The sequence below is a fragment of the Neolamprologus multifasciatus genome, chromosome 7 (genome assembly GCF_963576455.1).
Source record: "Neolamprologus multifasciatus chromosome 7, fNeoMul1.2, whole genome shotgun sequence".
Lineage (NCBI taxonomy): Eukaryota > Metazoa > Chordata > Actinopteri > Cichliformes > Cichlidae > Neolamprologus > Neolamprologus multifasciatus.
Window position 1 is genome coordinate 29,262,578 of NC_140445.1, and position 21,281 is coordinate 29,283,858.

The 21,281-nt window shown below is 42.3% G+C and overlaps 3 protein-coding genes across 4 annotated transcripts in view; 2 read left to right on the forward strand and 1 right to left on the reverse strand.

Annotated features, from left to right (window-relative positions):
• LOC146514512 (chondroitin sulfate proteoglycan 4-like) overlaps positions 1 to 3,888 on the forward strand; it is a 19,180-nt gene extending 15,292 nt beyond the window's left edge. Inside the window, exons 19-22 of the mRNA XM_085168658.1 lie at positions 738 to 1,134; positions 1,245 to 1,397; positions 1,676 to 2,254; positions 2,398 to 3,888. Of these exons, the coding sequence (XP_085024784.1) occupies positions 738 to 1,134; positions 1,245 to 1,397; positions 1,676 to 2,254; positions 2,398 to 3,531 (2,263 nt within the window). The 3' untranslated portion in view covers positions 3,532 to 3,888. The remainder of the gene's footprint in view (positions 1 to 737; positions 1,135 to 1,244; positions 1,398 to 1,675; positions 2,255 to 2,397) is intronic.
• LOC146514513 (sorting nexin-18-like) lies at positions 3,869 to 16,862 on the reverse strand. The gene is made up of 4 exons (XM_085168667.1): positions 15,617 to 16,862; positions 14,998 to 15,291; positions 14,333 to 14,715; positions 3,869 to 8,993 (listed from the first exon to the last, which is right to left on the reverse strand). The coding sequence occupies exons 1-4, from the start codon at positions 16,336 to 16,338 to the stop codon at positions 8,767 to 8,769; spliced, it is 1,626 nt and encodes a 541-aa protein (XP_085024793.1). The 5' UTR covers positions 16,339 to 16,862; the 3' UTR covers positions 3,869 to 8,766.
• Positions 16,863 to 16,899: 37 nt separating this feature from the next.
• On the forward strand, positions 16,900 to 21,119 carry kiaa1958 (KIAA1958 ortholog). Of its 2 annotated transcripts, none has more exons than XM_085168669.1 (6): positions 16,900 to 16,998; positions 18,815 to 19,124; positions 19,597 to 20,077; positions 20,162 to 20,341; positions 20,457 to 20,648; positions 20,732 to 21,119. In XM_085168669.1, exons 2-6 carry the CDS (start codon positions 18,822 to 18,824, stop codon positions 21,037 to 21,039), a joined length of 1,464 nt encoding a protein of 487 aa, XP_085024795.1. In that variant the 5' UTR covers positions 16,900 to 16,998; positions 18,815 to 18,821; the 3' UTR covers positions 21,040 to 21,119. The 2 variants fall into 2 exon arrangements, with proteins under 2 accessions (XP_085024795.1, XP_085024794.1); XM_085168668.1 differs by lacking the exon at positions 16,900 to 16,998 and adding an exon at positions 17,572 to 17,921.
• Positions 21,120 to 21,281: the final 162 nt, after the last annotated feature.

The following is a 21,281-nucleotide window of genomic DNA, read 5'->3' on the forward strand; positions in this document are numbered from 1 at the left end:
TTGAAGGTGTTGATTTTCGAGCAGGGGCTTCTTTCTTGCTCTACACCTTCTTAGTCCAAACTGTCTCATTGTGGACAGCGACGCCGGCATTAGGCAGTTTCCATTCATGTCAGGCTTGAGTCTTGGTGGTTCCTGAACATTTTAACCAATTTCCTCTCATTTGAGGGTGACAGTTTGGGTATTTATCCAGACCTTGGCAAAGTAGTGACACATCCAAAGAACTTATACTTACATACAGTTGTTTGAACTGATCATCTTGAACTTTGCAGTTTTTTAGAAATGGCTGCAAGATAAGATAAGATAGATCTTTATTGTCACTCTTACCAGAACAATGAAACACAGTTTGGCGTCTCTCCATTGGCAGCTTGTAGGTGGTTTTTTTTGTTGTTGTTTGTTTGGGGTTTTTTTTGCAAGTGACCTTCCCAACTTGTGTAAAGCTACAGTTCTTCTACTTAGATCTTCATTGAGTTCCTTGGAGTTTTCCATTGTCACAGAGTCCAGTGACTGCTGCCTAACAAATCCTTTTTATGCTAGCAAAGAAATTACAATTTATAGTGAATCATGATCACTTAGGAGAAGTCAATAGGCCTCGGCCTTGTCAAGTTAAAAGACAATTCAGAACATTCAGCGCCACTTATTATTCTCTTCTTGTGTTGATTGATATATATAAATACATGCATCCATGTAAATATGAAAAAAGTATCAAATATGGCTTTTGGGTTATCGTCTTTTCTCAGGAACCAACCAGATTTTTCACAAGTCACCCTGAACAAGTTTGGCATCACATACTTCCACGATGACTCTGAGACCACAAGTGACAGCTTCACTTTTCGGGCCTGGGTGGCGCCTTTGGATCTCTCCTCTTCTTCCTCCTCATCATCCTTGTCGGCTTTTTCCTCTGACTCCTCCTCTTCTTCAAGCTCCTTTTCCTCTCTGTACTCTGCTTCATCATCTCCCTTTTCATCACTAGACACAGTTTCTCATCATCACGTTAAAGACACCACAGGGGTGACAGAGATGTTCAACATTACAGTAACACCAGTCAATGACCAGCCACCACTGATCAGAAGCAGGGCCCCCAGTATGAAGGTGGTAGTGGGGGAGAGAGTCGTACTTGGACCCAGCAGTCTTCAGGTGAGTAAGTGCAAAAAGGACAAGTATAAATTTAGGTAGAGCTGAAATTTATTTTTACATCTACAAAACTTTTACATCATTTCTTAATCCTTCACTTTTTCCATGTCGAGGTGGAGGACCATGATACTCCTCCAGAGGAGCTGCACTACCTCGTGATAAGTAAGCCCAACAATGGCTACCTGACGCTGGGGGAAAGACCGGAGCCGGTGACCTCATTCACCCAGTACGACGTCAACCACGGCCGGCTGCATTTTATACAGCAGGTGAAGAAGGTTTACTGCAGCAGTGAAGCCTAAACATGTATCAGTGTTATGTAATTAGAAAAAAAAAATAGCGTCAGACTTACATTGTTGTAATTGTGATTGTGCAGAGATTTAAAAAGTGCTGGACATGGTTATTGCTCAATATGCCTTATTTTTGGCTAAGTGGTGCCATTATTCTGTGGTAACAAAGCAGTGAATAAAGTTCATGTTTATGTTTTTTCCACTACTAATTCCTGCGTTGTGTCTTATGTTCTTCCTTTCAATGTTTCCTCCCTTAGGGCGTCCCCTCAACAGGAGTTTTCTACTTCAACGTAACAGACGGCCATCACCGTCCACTCTACAAGCTGTTTAGTTTGGAGGTTATTAAGCCCTCGGTGTCCATTGTGAACAACACTGGCCTGTCGTTGATTCAAGGCCGGACCGCGGTGGTCCTGACAACCAATCAGCTTGCAGCTCAAACCAATGGTCAGAGCCGGGCCACTGTCTCCTACACTGTCACCACACCCCCTCGCCACGGACGCATCGCTATTAACGACCAGGAGGTCACCACATTCCGCCACGAGGACCTCCAGTTTGGACGAGTCGTCTATCACATGACTGATCTCAGCGAGTCCGAGGACACCTTTCAAATGTCAGTGTCAGCCTCGTCACCTGGCGTTAATTATGGAAATGTAACAGCGACGGTGAAAGTGACTGTAGGGCCTCTGATCTACCTGAGAGAGCCAGTTCGAGTCCCCAGTGGTATCGCTGTGAAACTGGGAAAAGCCATGATTGATGCCTCAGAGCTGGCGAGAATCAGCCGAGCCAACCCGGTCTTTGAGGTTCTCTCTCCACCAAAACATGGAAAACTAGTGAAGGTAAAGCCATTTGTTGTAATGAGTTGGAGTTAGGCGGTCCCTTTCTCCAGCTGCAATGTCATAAAACTACAGTATGTCGCATGTCTGACTGGTTTGCTGTTGACTTTCTCCTCTGCTGTGTTTTCGTGTGTGTGTTTGTGTAGATAACATATGATCCTAACAGAGCGTCAGAGGTCCTGAAGTCATTCACATTCAGAGATGTGGTGCAAGGCCGAGTTGCCATCGAGGAGAATCTTAGTGACAGCGACAACCAGCTCCACAATAATGAATCCACGCTCACAACAGCTCAAGTCCACGCTCCCGCCACGCCTCTTAATGACTCTTTCAGCTTCCTGGTGAGGTCTGGAAATGTCCAGCCAGCAAAGGGCGAGCTTCACTTCACCATCTTACCTCATCACCAGATGCGTCACGGTCCTGGTGGTTTCAATAAAATAGACAAGATAGGTCGCGAACACACAACAGCCCGTCTACCAGCACACAACAGGACAACTGCCGGAAGAGCAGGACGGGAAGGTGGACGAGGAGGCTCTACGGCACACGGTGAGGTCACTGTGGGTTTGCACCCCCACATTTTATCACACAAGCACCACAACAGGACACATCACAAGTTGAGGCCTCATAACCGACTGGGGAACCACACACGGAATGGGAGTCCTGGAGGGAGGTCAAAGAGCAGCGTAGAGGGAGCAGGAGGAGGTCACAGCCATGCCCCCCAGCCCCATACTCCTTCCATCCCAGAGAAACACGGTCCGGAGAACCCTCCTGACACCCAGCTGATTCATGTCGAGGTTCTGCCTCGTCCTGCGTCGGACCCCCTCCTCATTATCCTTCCGCTGCTAGCTTGTTTGCTTCTCATTATAATACTCATAGTTTTGATCCTGGTGTTCCGCCATCGCAAGGAAAAACAAGCTCGGCTTCGACTTGTCCAGGAACTCGCTGCAGTGCCGGTTCCCAATGAGGACAGCCCGTATCTGGGCAGGCCAGAGCGGAGTGTGGCTATGCCCTCGGTTATGGTCACCCCACTCGGCTCTGCAAGCTGCCCAACTTCTCCCAGGGTGCCCACAAGTCCCCGGAGGAGTCTGGCCCCTGGAATGACCTTCTGGGGGCCATTTGAGGCTGATTTAGCTGGTGGTGATGGGAATATTAGAGGCTGTAACAGTAATGAAAGAGATAATAAAACTTCTAGCAATCCGCTTCCACGTACTGCAGGATTCAGGACCTCTGTGAGATCTAGGTCCCCGACCCCAACTCTAAAAGAGGGCCAGTACTGGGTTTGAGGGTAGTAATGCTGAAAAAACTGTGCCTTAGAGGTGTGTTTGTAGTGTGTGTGTATATATAAGATATGTGTCTGCTTTCCAGGGAACACCAATGGTCACCTAAGGCACATCCAACAGTAAAATGTGCAATGGCCATCACATTTAAGTTACGTTGCTAATAAATATGACTTTGTTCCATTAATACTGTTTTGAAATACCTAGTAAGGTGTTACCTTACTTTTAGCATTTGTTTCTAAGATGTGAAATACTCTTCTGAGTAAAAACAGAGGAAATTATTGCTTAAAAAGCTCTTCTTCCCTTTTTTTTTTTTTAAGATTTCCTAGTTATAAGCAATGAACACAACCTGCCCTGGGTCCTTCTCAAGAAAATTACATCTGTATTTTGCTTAAAGCAAAGAGTTGTTGCAATAATACATTTTATACTGAAGGAGGAAGTGAAACGTGGCCCAGGGTTCATTTCATTTAATGTGAACCACATTTACAGCAGCTATATTTTGAGTTAGTACATATATAACTGGCAATGGAAGTCACTCACCCACAGCTGTTGCACACTGTACAGATGTCAGGTGTTGCTTTTTTAAAACATATTACGTCAGCCAGTAGATCATCATGTTTGTACATACGACTAAATGTACTGTAAGCTATAACACTCATCCCACATGTACAGACACAGGCATTATTCCCTGTCCGTACTTTCCTGTGTCCTTTTTCTTACTACTCCTGCTGTGTAACTGCTTCTATGATCAATAATGATGCATTACTTGATTATCTTCAACATTTCTGTCAATTCTGACCCCTTGTATGGCTGCATCTGTTTGCCACGCACTGTGACAGTTTTTTTAATAAAAAATATTTCTTAAATACCCATGCTGTTTGTGCAAATCTAAACATGTTATGCTATTTTTAGTGGCATTTCTTTTTCCTTTTATTTGACCAGCACCAAGCATCTATGACAATAAAGTTGCCCATTTTAATACCAGAGTATTTAAACGAATAAAACCCCAACAGACAACTGACTGACTTTATTAGGTACACAGATTCAACTGCTCATTAACGCAAATATCTAATCAGTCAATTACAGTTTGGCAAATCACTGCATTTAGTTATGTAGACATGGTAAAGACAACATGCTGGTTCCAACAGAGCATCAGCAGATGTCGCAAAAAAGAGATAATATCCAGCAGGCATCTCTGTGGGGAAAAAATACTGTTTATGCCAGTCAGCTTTGAGCAGAAGGCAATAGTAAGAACCATTCGTTATAACCAAGGAATGCAGATAAGCATTTCTGAAGAGCAGATGGGCAGCAGCAGCAGAAGACCACACTGGGTGCCACTCCCATCAGTTACAAAAAGGAAGCTGAGGTGACAATTCACAGAGGCTCACCAAAATTGGACAACAGAAGATATTACCTGGTTCTGATGAGTTCCTGCTACAAAGGAGTATTAGTGCCGCATTTTGAGAATAAAGTTGGAAAAAAAAAAAGCAGCCGTGGCAAAATTATATTTTTTTCTTAATGTGGCCTTAATACTCTGTCACACCCTGCTGTGACGTTCAGATGGCAGAGCCAGGATTCGTTGTAAACAACATGAATGAGTACAGAAAACCTGTTTCTCTACATGTATATCTGTGGCCAGGCATGCACGTGACAAGCGTTAACACCATAACATACACCAAAAATTCTGAATGCATTGCACTGTAGACTTCCACGTAGATTCTTAATCTGGTCACATGCATAACATATGGTGTGAGTCCAATTTTTTGTATTACCGCTCCACAACCCTCATCTCTGACCTTTAAAACTCAATGAATCAGGCAGCGTTTAGAGAGCAGTACCTCAGAAAGGTCTTGGGTTTTTTTTGTTTTGTTTTTTTTGCAGGTAAGTCTGAACACATTCTAAACAAAGCACAATTTCAAAGTAAAATCAAGGCTGAGTGGAGGGGAGAAAGAGGACAGTCTAAATAATGAAGGGCCTTCAGTTGGAGTAACCTGATCTGCAGTCTTTGAACTCTGGTGTCAGATAGCAAGGAGTGAAGTGGTCCCTTCACCAGAGAAAACAAGAGATGAGAGACTTTTCTCTAGGAAGGGTAACATCACTGTAATCACATTAGATTTGGTCTGTAATTCAGTAAATTCAGTGCACTCCTCAAACAATTATGCCAATTGTGTTATGTTTTTTTTGTCTTGCATAATCAGTGAACAGAAACAAAAACCAAATCAAACATGCTCTTTCATGCATGTTTGTGCAACAGCTGTCAGGTAACGTGCGTAAAGAAACATACTTCTGATGGGAGGAGATATTTAGTATGAACCTGCTCCATGAACGGGCAAGAATGTGATAGTAAAGTGCCAACATATGTCCCCTCCTTAGCACAGTCATTAGCGTGGATATGCAGTGATGTGCATGTCACATGGTTAACTCTGTCTTAATGTAGCTTGGGTGATTAAAGCAAAAGTGCAAAGAGAAGCGCAGCTACACGTTTTTGAGGGAGTAAATACGTAAAGTAATGGATTACTGTTTTAATGTTAATGTGGACTGTATTTTTCTGCCTTTTTCTGTTCTATAGCCATCTAACTGTATTTGAATTTTGATACTGAAGTAACTGTGTTGGTGTAGCTGAAAGCTACACGGGCTTTCAGAAAAAGGAACATGGACAGCTGTAGAAACCATGGATGAGAAGTTTAAGTTACACCATTTGGTAGCCTGATTCAAAGAATCACAGGTAGTGGGTAACCATACAGTAGTGTCTGCATAAACAAGCCTGCATTGTTCCAATTCAGAGGTCACGTGGAAATCAGTTTGGGCGGAGCCTCATGTTCACCCTCTGATAATGAACTTTACATCATTTGGACTTACGTGAACCCTTGCATAACCCTTTATAGGTCACTCGTTGAAATGTTTGGAAATTCAATTTGGTCTATATTGCAAGTTTTTTATTTTTTGAAAACGTTTGTACTTTTCACATTTGTAATTTTCACGGTCCAAATCAAGGTCAGTGAAGCAGCCACATAAATTACCATATGGTAAGGTGGGTGGTAGGAAACATCCAAGTGGTTCTATGGCCTCCTGGAGAAGGGGAAACGAGGCTCATTTATGTCCAGTGACGTCACCAAACATTGTTTCTCACCTGATAAAGGGTTTAAAATGTGTGACCACCCCCAACCGTCTGCAGCAGATGGCTGCCTCTCTCTGAGCCTGGTTCTGTCAGAGGTTTCTTCCTGTTGAAAGGGAGTTTTCCCTTCCCACGGTCGCCAGGTGCTCGTTCAAAGGGGGTCATTTGATTGTTTGGGTTTTCTCTGTATTACTGTAGGGTCCTAACTTTACAATATAAAGTGCCTTGAGGTGACTGGTGTTGTGATTTGGGACTATATAATTGAAACTGAGTTGAAAGTTTAACACAAGAATAATAACACTGACTAAGCGCATCTACAGTGACAACTCTGGATGTTTCATAGGCTTTTCTCTGATTTTCAACCGTCATTTTTTTTCAGCGGGTACAGCTGATTATGGATATATTTTTTTGAAACTGTGACATGTTATTACAGCACTTTAATTCAGTGATCTTATTCTTTCACAAATGATTGCAAAGGCATGCTGAATGGCTAGGTAACTGATTCTATACACCCGTGGCACTAAAAAGATGAAAGATTAAGAAGTGTGGCACAATACCTTTTGTCCAAATAGTGTGTGATCATCACAAATATATTAATATTCATCAAAACAAACACCCTAAAATATGCAGAAAATGGGCTTATATTGTGCAAAAATGCCAATAATCAACAATACAGAGTCATAACTGAAATAAATTCTGCTTTTATTTTTTATTTTTTATTTTCTCCCATCATGTTATATTGAAAGTATATCACTTTCACTTTTGCTAGCGATCCAAGTGAACAGCTAAAAAACAACCAGGATGGTGGTTTGTCCCATTATAAACTTTGTAAAGTGAAATCACAGGAAAGGAATGAAGTCACACCTGATACCACAACTCAGACTGACAGTGGCTGATACTTTAAACCCCTGTAACCAACTCCACTGAACTGTATCTCTGAGTTTTAGAGAGTTTATGAGAAAATATAAGTAATATTAAACAAATCCTAACTGTCTCTCAGAGAGCTCAGCCTGCAACTCAATGCTGATTAAATCCAAGGAGCTTCTGGGTGAATCGGGCTCATTATATCAGTACACGTGAGGCATTGTGATCATATTTTGGTGGGGTGTTAGAAGGGAGTTGAAAAGCTATTATGTCTAGTATTTGAACAATGCCAACCCCAAATAGCATTAAAAGAATTGGTCTGTTAGTGATGCATGTCTGAGATGTACAAGTTGATCAGTTTCACAAGGACTGCCATGTTTCTCAAACAAAAAGCTTTCACTCTAAAGCATGTAAAATATGCTATAATCACAATCACTGCCTGCATGCTCTCGGTTTACTGTTTCCATGCCAGAAATAGCTGGCATTCGAAAGAGCTTTTAACCTTACCCTGAATTGGGTGAGAGACAGATGTAGCATTAGGTTTTCATAAAACATCTGGAAGTTAAGATTACTGCGATACCGCTTCACCATTAAAACATTTAAGAGAAAATGTTCAACCACAAAAAGTTTCAAATGCAAACAAGGTGAGGGTGATTCCATCACAGATTTCAAGCTGTGATGGAAATCCAGACTTGAAACCGATTCTGGAAAGTAGACAGTGCCCTCTTTCCTTTCATGCGCTGTCTTGTTAAAACAATACTGAGCAGGTCATTCAAGTTAAAACAAATCAGTACATTTATATCTTTCAGGCACTAAAACATCCAGTTCAAGCGATTTAGTTAGTTTTCCCGTCTTTGTTTGGGCTGTTGTTGATTGTTCTTTCCCGACCGAGTGCTCCCATGAAGAGGCAGTGGAGACGGTCACGTGACCCTGAAACTGTGACTCAAACGCAGCTCCAGTCATACTGAGAGCAGCTGTTTTAAATATCTGCTGCAATCCTGCTGAGTTGCAACATGTGTCTGAAGCGTCAGCAAAATCCTTGTTAATGGTACATTCATCAGAGCTTCAGATAATACAAGAAGTTGTCAAATGGCCTATATTTTTCTTCCAATGCTCCTACCAGACAGCGAGGAATCATCACATTAAGATTTTTCTTTTAAAGGACAATAAGATGCTCTCGATTATGAGAGGATGACACCACCACCACAACCCATTTCTTTAAGGCCTTTGTAGTCTGTTCTCTTCCTTGTCTCACTCTTGTGCTACTGGTCATCGTCATATCTCTGCAGTGCGTCCTCAAGCTTGGCCGTGATCTTCTGGAAGAAGCTGATCTGCTGGCGTAGGTGGTACTGCATCTGTGAGCGGAAGTCCCGTACACGTGTGCGGTGGAAGTGCTGGATTTCTGCCAGCGTGGCGAAAGAAATGATGTTGCAGCGGTCGTGGAGGTCACCTTCCTTCTTTGGGCAGTCTTTCACCTTGGTCAGCGCACCTGGGAAAATATATCGGAGAGTTCAAAAGTTAATTAAAAAAAAAAACTAAAAAAAAAAACGTATTCAAAAATATTCTGTGATCATGACAACACTGGAAATAAAACCCTGACACATTTATTTCTGAAATAATATTCTACAGCTATCCTTCTTGCTGTGCGGCAACAGTGCTAACCAACACTCTGCTTTGATATTCATCTATCTTAAAATACATTACCTCAAGAACAGGTTTCCTTTCTTTACACAGATAAAGAAGAACACTTCAGTGACAGATAGCTGATAAGATAATCTAAGTTTGCACAGTTGAAGTTACAGTCACTAAAGGTCGTGGCAACACATACACAGATATTTTTGGGTTTTTAGGTTTTAGCTCTTGGCCGACACGTAAACTGTTATCTCCATTTATCAGATCACTAAAAATGGAGCCTCCAGAGACACATGCCTTGCCTTAATGGCAAGCCACATTAATGTCCTTTTTGACATCATAATGTGCAATGTTTTTTTTCATGAGATAATTTCCTGTAATGGTAGGTGCAGGCAAAATACTGTTGCAATACATTTGTTATTCTTAATATCTGCAATTTTGTTCCTGCTTAGAAAGACAGGCGTGAGAATGAAGTACTACATCCAACACGAACTCTCATGGCCTCTCTGTCTGTCCAACAATCCCAACAATCAGATGACCCCGTGCTGACCAAGCGCTTTGGTGACACAGGGAAGGAAAAACTCCCTTTAATGAGGAAAAACCTCAACTCAGGCAGAACCAGGTTCAGTGAGGGTAACCGGTCTGTCGTGACCAGTTTTGGGGGGGATTTAAAACCATTTAAAAAACAACAACAACAACAAAAAACTACTAAGAAACACACTGGGCCAAGGGGAACAGACAAGGGGAGACAGCAACTATACATAAACAGAAGGGTGATTAGAGGAAGTGCAGACAGCTGGGGAGAAGAAGACATCTGAACTAAATTGCAGAGCCAAGACAAGGGAACTAAAAGCAAAGCACAAGGAAAAAACCAACTTTCAAAATAAAGCAGGAAGTGAGATATCTAAAAGTGGAAAATATGAATGAACGTACAGGAGACTTGACACAAAAAGATGGAGCACTGAGGGAAAAAAATTACTCTAAAGCAACTAAGAACTAATGAAATGGGTAAATACACTAAGGGAGAGAATACATTAAACAGTTTAAACAAGAACCAAATGCAAAGTTTAAATGTGCAAAATTTAAAAGTAAAAACTCACAAACATTGGATGAGACAATCTGAGACCATGGCATTGTCATGTAAATCACCACATGGGCTCAGGACACTTCAAGAAATGATCTTGAAATTAGACAGGTTAAAACTTTATTCGAGTATAATCCAAAAACGCTGCCATCTTCTCTGGACGCTTCTTATTAATGTTAATTTAAAAATCCTACATCTCTGATGGTATGGAGGATGCATTAGCGTGTGTGGAACTGGCAGCATGCACATCTGGAAAAGCAGCATTAATGCTGAAAGGTATATACAGCTTTAGAGCAATATATGCTCCTATCCAGAATCAGAATCAGAATCAGAATTTATTTGTCACATACAGGTTGCCCTGCAGTAAAATGAGACCCCCCCCCCCCCCCCCCCCCCCCCGACCTTACACATATAACACAGACATTACATTGGGGGTTACAAGTCGGAGATCGGCAGTTACGGAAAAAAACACTGAAATGTACACACAATGGGAAGGTACAAGAGGAAAAAAAGAGACCCCTACTCATGCTGTGCTTCCATGGTAGGACAGCACGAGAACAGGAAACAAAAAAAACTCCTCTGCACAAAAAAAGCACATGAATGTTCACAGCACAACATTATGAAGACATAACAAGCCACAGGGATGGGTAGGGGATGAGGAGTAATCCCAGGCAACACAGCAGACATCCTGCCTATCCACACAATGCAGTGTTTTTCAAGGTAGGCCTTGCATATATCAGCAAGCCAATGCTAAACTACATACTGTCCATGCATTACAGCAATATTGCTTTGCATTAGAAGGGCACTCAACTGGCCTTCCTGCAGTCCAGACCTTTCACAAACTGAAAACACTTGGCACATTGTGAAATGAAAAATACAACAAGGACATTTTTTAAAGCAGCCACTGGATAACTCAAAGACTTTATTATGAATGGAAGGAACAGGAGGACTCCTGCACAGTACTTTCTTTTTCCTCCTTTTTTTGCCTAGCAACTTTTTGCCCCCTAGGCTTCTGATTGGACAAAATTTATATGGTTAAGGTTATATCACCACTTGATTTTATTTTTCAATATAAAATTCCCATTATAAAAAAATACCCTTTTACACCCCCATTGACCAATTCTCAGGACTTGATGATAACAACAGAACCATTCATCTTCACAGCTTGCTATATGGTTGTGCTCTCTTTAGCTTGTGTGGTTTGACTGGGTTTTTTTTTTTGCTCAGATAAAAAAAAAAAGACACTCGTAGGAGTTCAGTTTTCTCCCTGAGACAACACTTAGTTGGTTTTTTGCCAAAATTAGAAAATTAAGACTTCAAAATAAATGTCCGCAAAGCAGTTGGTGACATCAGGGTGGCTGCACAGGAAAGAGGAAGTCAAACTCAATAGTCAAATCAAGGAAGTCTGGGATTTTTTTTAGAACTTCTACACAAATAATTAAAACACAATTCTACAAAAGGAACTTGTGCAATACAAAATTCACGAGGTCATAACTGGATCACATCAAATCAGGACATGTTGAGAAACCTGCAGAAATGTGCTGATTGTTGCAAACCTTTTCCAGGTTTCTTTGAAGATACCCATCACCCACTTATGACTCACAGTGTTTAGAGTGACTCAAGCTTTGGGGGGGAGGCTGTACAGTCCAGACAGACATGACCAACAAAGAGAGATCTCAGAGTGAAGGACTAACTCACATGAATGTGGAGGAAATTGCGAGGAAGCTGATCTTGAACGTGCTGACCTAGTTTCTCCTTCTCTCTATCTCACAAAGATCAGAAGCACAAGTTTGCCACCACAGTGAAGAAAAAAAAACTCGGACTTTGCTCTCCTCCCTGCCAAGGGGATTACTGAGCTATAATTTGAACTCTTGTTCTGTTATGCTGGTAGGAAATCTTGTAAAGCTCTGTAACTCTCCTTACCCCCTCATACATTCACCTCCCCTCTTCTTCTTCTTCTTCCTATTTTTCTTTAACCAACAGGAGGAAACAGGAAAAGGGGGGGAACAAAAAAAGAGGAGGAGGGGAATGTAATCCTGAGACCGCTCCATTTTGGATTCCTGTAGTCCCAGGGCAACAGAGTACAAGAGGCCCAGGAATTCCCACTCATTCAAATCAGATGTAGCCTTTGGACTTAAAAGACTGAGCTGGCATAGATGACTGTCACCGTAAGTGACATATGTAGTTCAACAAAGCAGTCAAACATGAGGTGCTACAGCTGCCACTTTATATGTTTTCTAATTTAGACATTACTGGAGAAAGTGTATATGAGACAATATGAGACTGATAGAAATTAGTGGAATGTGGAGCTGCTGCTGCTGAGAAAAAAATGAAGCCTGATGTGTCTGGAAATGCAAACCCTCTGGAGTCCTGTTTTCCTTCTTGCCTATTTCTTTATCAAATCAGATGCCTCGTGAACTAAGCCAGTCATCTTATGCGAATCTAAGTTATTTCACAACCCCAGCAGCAGTGTCGACTCTGCAGTATGGTTGATGGTTGAAGGATGTTACTCACCGGATACTGACCCTTTCTAACACCAGCAGAGATGATTACAAAAGTCTGAGAGTGCTTATTGTAAAGGCTTACAAATTCTTCTGCATGCTGTGTCTATTTTATAGTTGTGTTAGTCATTTTCTTTGGATGTGTTATAATTAGGGTTATAATTTAGTTTACAGCAGGATAGAATCTAATTTTAGATTGCTGAAAACTAGAAGAGGATATACCTTCTTACTGACATCAAGGGTAGGAAAACCATAGAGGTTTCTGTTACCACTGAAATGTTTAAACCCATACACATCAGGTCAATTAGTGAGCACAAAACTGAAGAAACTTGAGTAGACTTTCATTTTGCTTTATATTTTTGATCCAAATCAAATGATTTCATGGTTATGATCTGGCTTGTAGCTGGCTGGCTCACTTGAAGGCTTAAATGTATATAAAATGTAATAATTTTCTGAAACATCAGTGGACAAAATGAATGAGAAATTCACTACTGGAAGTGGAGGTCTTAAAAAAGTGGGCGGTCACTGTTGAGCTCTGTAAGTCCACTTGAAGCTACCGACCATGAATAAACAGAATCAACACTTTGTATGAAAAGGACAAAAAAATGTTGCCAGTCAGTGTTTTCAGTGATGAAACCCCAGAATTATGTCACTACTTTGTGGGAGATCACCTGAAATGTTTAAATTACATTGGCCTTTCTTTCTGAGATTTTAATCAATTTGGTTATAATTTAACTAAAATGTGTTTTACTGGTTTAACTGGTTTTTATTTGGCGTCCCATTTTATATAAAATACCCCGAACCAATGATGCTCTGTGGAGAGAAACTTTGGAATAAAAAACTTAACAGGAAAAAAACAGTGAGTTAGTAAGAAAATGGGCTTTGCAAGGCATAAAACAATGTGCTTGTTATTTGTCAACAGGAAAGGAGGTGAAGCCCTGTCAGTCACACGGACTATTGCAATTCAGGCTCGTTCCATAGTTGGGAGCTGGGATTGTATCTGGAGAACAGAGTTCAGCGGACCATAGAAACAGTGTCTCTCGGTCTGGCAAACGTCTGGACTCTGCGTGCCAGGAGAAACTCCCTCCTCCCAACCTGCAGGGAACTAATAAGCCAACTCCTGCTTTGTAAATGTGTGTGTGTGTTTTCAAAATGAGCAAATACAGGCCCTCGCACAGTGTTACAATGGACCACGGGTTTCAGTTTTCTACGCAGATTGACACAGCTCTTCACTAAATGAAAACAGATGTTTCTCTTGTTTGGGATACAGTCAGAATCTTTGTATGTCTGCATGATTAGCAGACATGCTAGAAGCATTTAAACGCATATAATTTTTTTTTTTTTCTTTAAACGCCAGTTAAAAGCTTCCCTACATACTTGGTGCCGAGTCTGTTTCCTTTCCTCTAAGTTTGTTGGCGTTTTTTGAATTTTCATAATTGGTTTGTTACTAATTACAATTTATTTTCCCAAGAAAGTATTTTAACATATTTAAGCAGTATTAAAACGTTAGCCCTGCATAAAAATGTGCTCAACATCTTTCCTTTACATTTGTGCTGTAAGACTGCAGAGCTGAATTTTTTTACCAACATGAAGACAAAGACACTCTCCCACCTTTCTGCACATGGATGATGTCAGGGAAGTTGGCCAGGTGTCCTTTGTAGATGTCCAGCAGGTCGGAAATGAGGTCCAGGTCCTGCCGCGGCTGATCAGCAAAATACTCTCCTATTGCCTCGTAAGACTCCCCCGTGTAGGAAATGGCCTTGTTCAAGCCCACTGAGTAGACCTGCTGGTCCAGCTCAAAAGCCTGGGCCAGGAGTTTGAAGGACTGTCCGACCTTCTGGTACTCCTTTTTGAACCCCGATATTTGTTTGCGGCCGAACTCGTTGATGCTGGTGTTCACGACTATGATGTTCTCGTCCATCTTCTTGGTGAATGTTTTGAAGCCTTCAATCTTGCTCTCGACTTCCTGCAGGTCCAGAGGTACAGACGGGGGGCTGATGGAAAAAAGAAAGGGGAAGATTGTCATTTTAAATCTTGAAGCTATTTTTTCTACTGCTTATCTTTTGCTCACTATCTGGCACACCCTATTTTTAAAGGCCTTCAACTCCAAGTTGTTAAAACAGAGCAAAGAATGTAGTTTATAATATTAGTTCTCTATACAAGGTCAAATATCTTTCAGCTAAACTTAACACTATTAAAAAGAACCTGACAAAAAACTTTGTCATTTCCCAAAATGCTATGTGCATCTTAATAAAGACCAATTCTCAGACTCCTACCTGATTGTGAGGAAGAAATTGGCCCCAACCAGCTCGTCCCTCTCTGCCTTCCTCTTTCCCTGCTTCCATGCCTTCTCATCCGCCCCACAAGTCAGGAAATGCTGGAAAACGTCACAGTGTGCCAGCACAGGATGGCTTGTCATGTGGTTCATCCACCAGATCAGACCCTTCCTCCTCTTGGAGAGGAAGTCCTCCTCGAAGCGGCCCGTTGCCTGCTTCTCTGGCAGGTGGGGCACTGAGATGACAGGGAAGCGCTCCACGAGCCGACCGTAGAGCCAGTCAAAGTGTTTATACCTGCAGGAAGGAGTGGAGAGAAGAGAAATTGGGACTGGTTGAATAAGTGAGGTAAGGTAAATGCCAGGAGCATGTAGTGAGATGGAGTGAAAAAGATAAATGGAGGGGAAGTGCAGGAATCTTTTCCCAACAAGCCCTGAGGGAATTTGAGTGTAGTTCAACTGACAGACACAGGGACATGGAAACAATGTGAAAGCTGTTGAGGGAACCTCAGAGAGGAAACAAGAGAAGGCTCCAGATGGCAAAAATCCACAGCTCTGTTTTTAACATTTCGTAAACCGCAGTAAAAATCTGAAAAGTGGAGAAAAGGGAAGACGATACATACCTGCGGTTGACTTGGACATTGGTGTGCGTTGGAGTAAGGCCATATGACATGTAGCTCTTCATCCCTTTGAACTTTGTTTGCTTGGTGGGGTCGTCAATGGTGCACGTGAATGGATAAGGGTCCTCCTGCCACTCGGGTCCATGCTTCCCCATCACCACACAGATCCTGTCTCCATCTTTCACAAAAGCTGACGCCTCCCCTAGCAGGAAGGCCTCCCCTCCGGACTTGACGAAGGTGGAGAACCTGTTCAGGTTCCTCCCCACTGTGGCTGAACTCTTGGCCTGCTGCTGCTGGGAGCTCCCACGGCCCGGCAAGGAGGTGGCAACTGGGTGCAAAGGAGGGCTGCTGCTGAGACCCTGAGGGACATTAGCCACAGGAGAGCTGTCGTCCCACTCGTCATCCCAGTCATCATCGCTGCCCTGGCTAGTGTGGAAGCTGCTGCTATCAGCCCCAAATCCCCTGTGAGGCTGGGAGGATGTGTAGGAGGTCTGGACTTTGGTTTGAGTCAAGGAGAAGCCATTGTTGTTGGAGGTGATGTGGTCTCTGATGATCTCAACATAAGAGGCAGGGAAGAGGCCAGCCTCCCCCCTGCTGTTCTCCCCCTCCAGCCAACCCTCCAGCTCCTCCTCGCTAAACAGAGTCACCACCTCATTCTCTGCTATGGAGATCTCTCCTGGATTTTCAGAGTGGAAATCGTACAACACTTTGGCCTTCAGCGCCATAATTTCAATACTGCTGCAATATATTTATAAATATATATTTCTGGTTCTGATTCTCAAAGCTTCCTCGAAAATGTTATGTCTTCCAGCACGATTAAACCTTTAGGATCTGTGTAGCTTTAATCAGATTTAGGAAGTTTTATGATAAAGAAAAAACCCAAACCATTTCACCTTTGACCAAATTAAACACGCTTGTATCTGTGATCCACGCGCAAAAGAATAAGACGGACAAGCAAAAGTAGTCCTGTATCCGACACCCACCTCCTCTCTCTCCTTTCCGCGGGTTCAAATATCATTAGTTTCCATGCCCAACTTAATCCAAGTCCGAAAACGCATTCAAACCCTGTCCTTTTTTCTCCCTTATGGAAAGACGCCGGCTATTCAAGTTTAAAGCCAACAAACTTGCGACGGCAGGATAGCCGTCTTTCCCCAAGATAAAAGCCGGGGGGAAAGTCCTCTTTTTTCCCCTCCTCTCTCCAAGATGCTTGTAAGTTAAAGGCACCAGCACTAACACGTAGTTACACAGGCTGACTAACGGAGGGTGGAGCCAGGAACAAGTTCAGTCAAGTCTCTGAAGTCGGACCAATAACTTTTAAAAACCAAAAAACTTCCAGCTTTTATACACTCATTGAACCAGACACGGAACAATCCACATCAAGCGGGGTATGTTAGATTAACTGGCCCAGTTAACCTGCTTTATGGGCTATGACGTCATTGCACGTAATCTTTGAACTGGTCTCGGGCTAATAAGCCTTATGTTAATTAGAGAAATTCGCTAGTCACTCTTCAGGATGCTAAAAATACACACTTTAAACGTTAAAAGTTAATTTGGGCTTTGATAAAAAGTTAAAAATAAAATACTGTTTGTGTTTTAAAGTAAAGTCTGCATCAGGTTCCTGGATGTTTCAGCTTCACCGGGCAGGAACGATGTGTTCGCATCAATTTGACATGCTGAAAGTTTCTGTTTGCTTGATTTGTAATCTGAGAAGATTTTTTTTGTGACAGCACAACTTGTTTGGCTGCTTATGCTGCTGTGAAAATGCTTTTAAGTGGGGTTTCAGGGAGACAAATAAGTATATATAAATAGGTAAAAACATGTTTTAACCCGGCAAAACAAATATTAAATGTTTTTTAACACGTCTTACAATCTATGGATGAATGGGATATTTTATTTCTCATCCTCTTATAATTTAAATTGTATCAAAACAAAAATAAAATAAAAATAATATGCATGTGCAGGATATATATTATAGTACTTTATTAATATCCCACTCTGCCCACTAGAGGTCACTGTTTCATCACCCACTGAAAGCAGAGCACAGTTCATCCTCCCGTCCACTTGCTGGCAGTAAACCAACCCTTTCATTCAACTGTGACGATATTAAACCTACCGGACAAAGAAGATAATAATTAAACAAAAGCTGGACATTTTTTTATTATTATTTTTAATCAAGCGTGTTTCGCGTCAGCACATAAGACCCGGGAGTTGCTTTGGCTTACTGCAGGCAGCTGCGGAATAAATGAGGACAGTCAGATTATGTGAAACCTGCATGGACCTGGTTTAATTTAGATTTCTTTTTTTAAAGGTAATTATGAGGAATGTGGATGTGCTGTAGGTGCTTTGTTTTCCTGTGTCTGTTAAATTAGGATTTGCCCGTGGACAGATTTGATCGAGAGGAAGATAAATTGATGAATTATGCCAGTTTAAATAAAATATAAATTGTTTTTAACAGGAAACTGAAGGACACTCTGTTTTTACAGTTCATTTGCTGTAGCTACAATTAGGCGTCTTGTAACCGACAAGATTTATTTTTATGAATTGGAAAGTTTTGCCTTCATAAATATGTGACTGTAATCTTTACCATGGTAAACTGAATCAGGGGATTTAGTATTGCAGCAGCTGCATGTTACGAGGTGTAGTATACAGCTGTTGCACGATAGGACTTGCAAAGCAACAAGTACTCTTTGAGGGTAATTTAAAGAGGAGAAAAGGGGAAAAACACTAACAGATTAGATGTGGTCATTTGTGGTAAACATGCATTAAAAATAAGCTAAAATCACCTTTGTCTGCTAAAGTGAAGACAGTAATATTTATTTTTTTTAAATCGCCAGTTTATATACAACAACATGAAACATTTTGCATAATGTAAACCCTAAAATTGAAGAAAGTCAAAAACACAAAAAACTGAAAAATAAATCTTGAGCCTCTAATATGAGAAGCTGTTCTTAGGACTCAGTTTAGGTCACACATGGCTGAAAATTAAGATGGATCAAATCAAGACTTGCACCGCCTGTAAATATGAATTTCCTTGAGTAATTATTAAAAAAACTTGTGGCATCAGCATCAAAGGAAAGAAAGATAACAGCAAAGGCAGCTGATGGAAGCAGTTGTTATCTATGATGCCAGTGATATTAGCAACAGATACAAATAAATAATATTAAAGTGTTTCTAACACCATGTTCTCGCTCTCTGTTTTAGACATCCTATGATGTCCAGCCTGGTTCAAACCACCTCGGACAGTTTGTGTAAACTCGTCCGCTGGGCTCACAGCCACGGCACCATCTGCAACCTCCTCCCCAGCTTGCAGCACATCACCCGTGGCTCCTACAGCAATGTGCTGACAGCTGAATCTGGTCTGCACTGTGGCAGCGTCCCCATTGCTGTGTGGGGCTGTGGGGCTGGACACGCCTACCACTGGCCCCTTGGTGAAAATGCAAACACTTGTGGTGGCTCAGCCAGTACCAGACAAGGCCAGGAGAGGTTTGCTGGAGGTCGTCCAACCAGTAAGGTGAGGTAAAGATGTGAGGTGCTGGTATTGTCTGAAATGACACAGGGATGTGCAAATGTGCAAAGAATTGGGTTACTGACAAATTCACATGAGCTTAGGGCCAGTGTATAATCAGCATGTGGGTTCATGAGCCTTTAATACTTTGTCTGTCAACATATGATTAAACCCAGGCAAGACTGGAAAATCCCTGCAGCCTTACTTTTATGTTGGATTTTTGGTGAAACAATGCACTCTTAAATCACTTTTACAGTGGCTTTGTTTTTGGAACGTGGAAGCTATGTGGTTACAAGCCATCTTTAAGTTACAGTCCATAGATTTCATGCAAGTTATGCATAATTTTAAGGCTTAATTTGATGTAAACTGGTGACTTACATGAAAATGAATTGTACAGTTGTCAGTAAAGCTATAGAGACAATTATGTACTGGATTATAAGGTTGTACAGTTGGACATCACCTCTTTCTAAATGTTCAGATTGCAGTGAGAACATCATGTGACCTCTCCTATAGTGAAGCGGCATCAGAGGGCGAGGAGTTCAGCGGTCGGCTTTTTGACATTGCTGCATGTGATTCATCAGCCACAGATGAGGATGGCGACTATGAGCCCCGGCCATCTAGGAAAAGAGGCAGGGCCCAGGGAGGAGCCATCGCGGCAAAGAAGGTCAAACAGGAATCCGCCCCAGCAGAAGATGATGACACTGGGCTCGCAGAGACAGACCCAGTCTGTGTTTTACAGACTCATCAGGCACCAAACACATACTCTCAAATCACACAAACACTGTGGCCAAAAAAGGCTCTTTCATCTTGCTGTCAGCCCCAGCATGGACAACATGTGGGGTGTGAGGGATCGATGGATCCAGAGTTGGAGGTACTAAGAGGAGGCAGCTGCACAGCAGGGACCACAGAGCAGGCTGAACGATGCAGCTCTGCCACAGAGACTACAGAGAAGAACACAGGTACCTGCTCGCATGCTTTCATGCCGTCAGGGGAACAAAACATAACGTTGTTTTTGTTTGTCATTTTTTTGTGCGTCTGTAAAGCTGAAGAAGACGAGAGTGAGCTGGAGAAGCTGCGAGCATTACTCTTAGCAGAACGCAGCCAAAACCAACAAATGACAGAGATGATCTCCAATTTGAAGCAGGACAAAGAGCTGCTGCAACATGAACTCACGAAGAAAGCTGAACTCATCTGTGACTTTCTGCAGGACAAACTGCGCCCCGGTAAGCTCACGAATCTGTGCCGTTTGTAACCTTACACAAAAATCACGTTCACTGAACTCGAGTTAGTTGGTTTCTCAATATCTTCAGTCCTCATCCTTCTCTTTCTTTCTTCTAGAGAAGAGGTGGCCTCGTTGTTCCACTCAGGTGGAACCTGGAAGCTCACACATGGCGTCCTCTGATGATGCAGCTGGGTTTGATTTGCCAATGCTGTTTGACTCATTTGAGGAAGTGGAGCTTCATCCTCTAGAGCGCCATCGGACCCCGAAGAGCAAGAGGAGCCGGGATGGAGAAAACACTCGAGTCAGGAGTAAGGACACATAGACACACTCTGATAAATGTGTCACAGAGTACTCACTGTGCTAAACATTGCTTTTTTGTTTTTATTGGTAGTGAAAAACGTGGTGGGTGTGATAGCACGCTACATGGCTGCCCTCCAGGAGTTTCGCCGCAGCGTCTCCATGAAGGTGGCGTTTGACCGCATCGGTGTGGACCGCAACACAATCTCTCGCACGGCGGCCATAGCAGAGCTCAGCCTGGCTGCTCCAGAGGTTTTTAACGCACTGACACCATGGGATGAGAAGGAGGAGACGCTGGCACACTACGCCCACCGCTGCCGGCAGGCAATGGACGACACCATTAAGGCCAAGATCAAAACAATGAAGACAAAAGGAGAACTGTTGCCCATTGTGTCAAAGTGACAGTTTCATGTATGGTGCTCGCTCTGCCTGAGGCACAGGCCTACAAAACTTCTGCATACTTTATGTATAACAAAGAAAAATGAGAGAAAAATACTACCTTAGGATTTTTAACATAATTGACTTCAAATCATATGTCGATTGTATTCCAACCATCATGGGTGCTTCCTGTCTAGTGTCTTGTGTAATTATAAAACTGACACTTGACTTTCACGGCAGATTCAGCTGCTCAGAATTCATCAGGT

Bases quoted from the DNA above. Each gene is read 5' to 3' on its own strand.
- LOC146514513 (XM_085168667.1), bottom strand. From the start codon at position 16,338: ATGGCGCTGAAGGCCAAAGTGTTGTACGATTTCCACTCTGAAAATCCA. The intron at 15,292-15,616 runs GTATGTATCGTC...TCCTTCCTGCAG, and splicing joins AATGTCCAAGTCAACCGCAG to GTATAAACACTTTGACTGGC. The intron at 8,994-14,332 runs GTGGGAGAGTGT...ATATTTTCCCAG, and splicing joins CATCATCCATGTGCAGAAAG to GTGCGCTGACCAAGGTGAAA.
- kiaa1958 (XM_085168669.1), top strand. From the start codon at position 18,822: ATGATGTCCAGCCTGGTTCAAACCACCTCGGACAGTTTGTGTAAACTC. The intron at 20,078-20,161 runs GTACCTGCTCGC...GCGTCTGTAAAG, and splicing joins GACTACAGAGAAGAACACAG to CTGAAGAAGACGAGAGTGAG. The intron at 20,342-20,456 runs GTAAGCTCACGA...TCTTTCTTCTAG, and splicing joins GCAGGACAAACTGCGCCCCG to AGAAGAGGTGGCCTCGTTGT.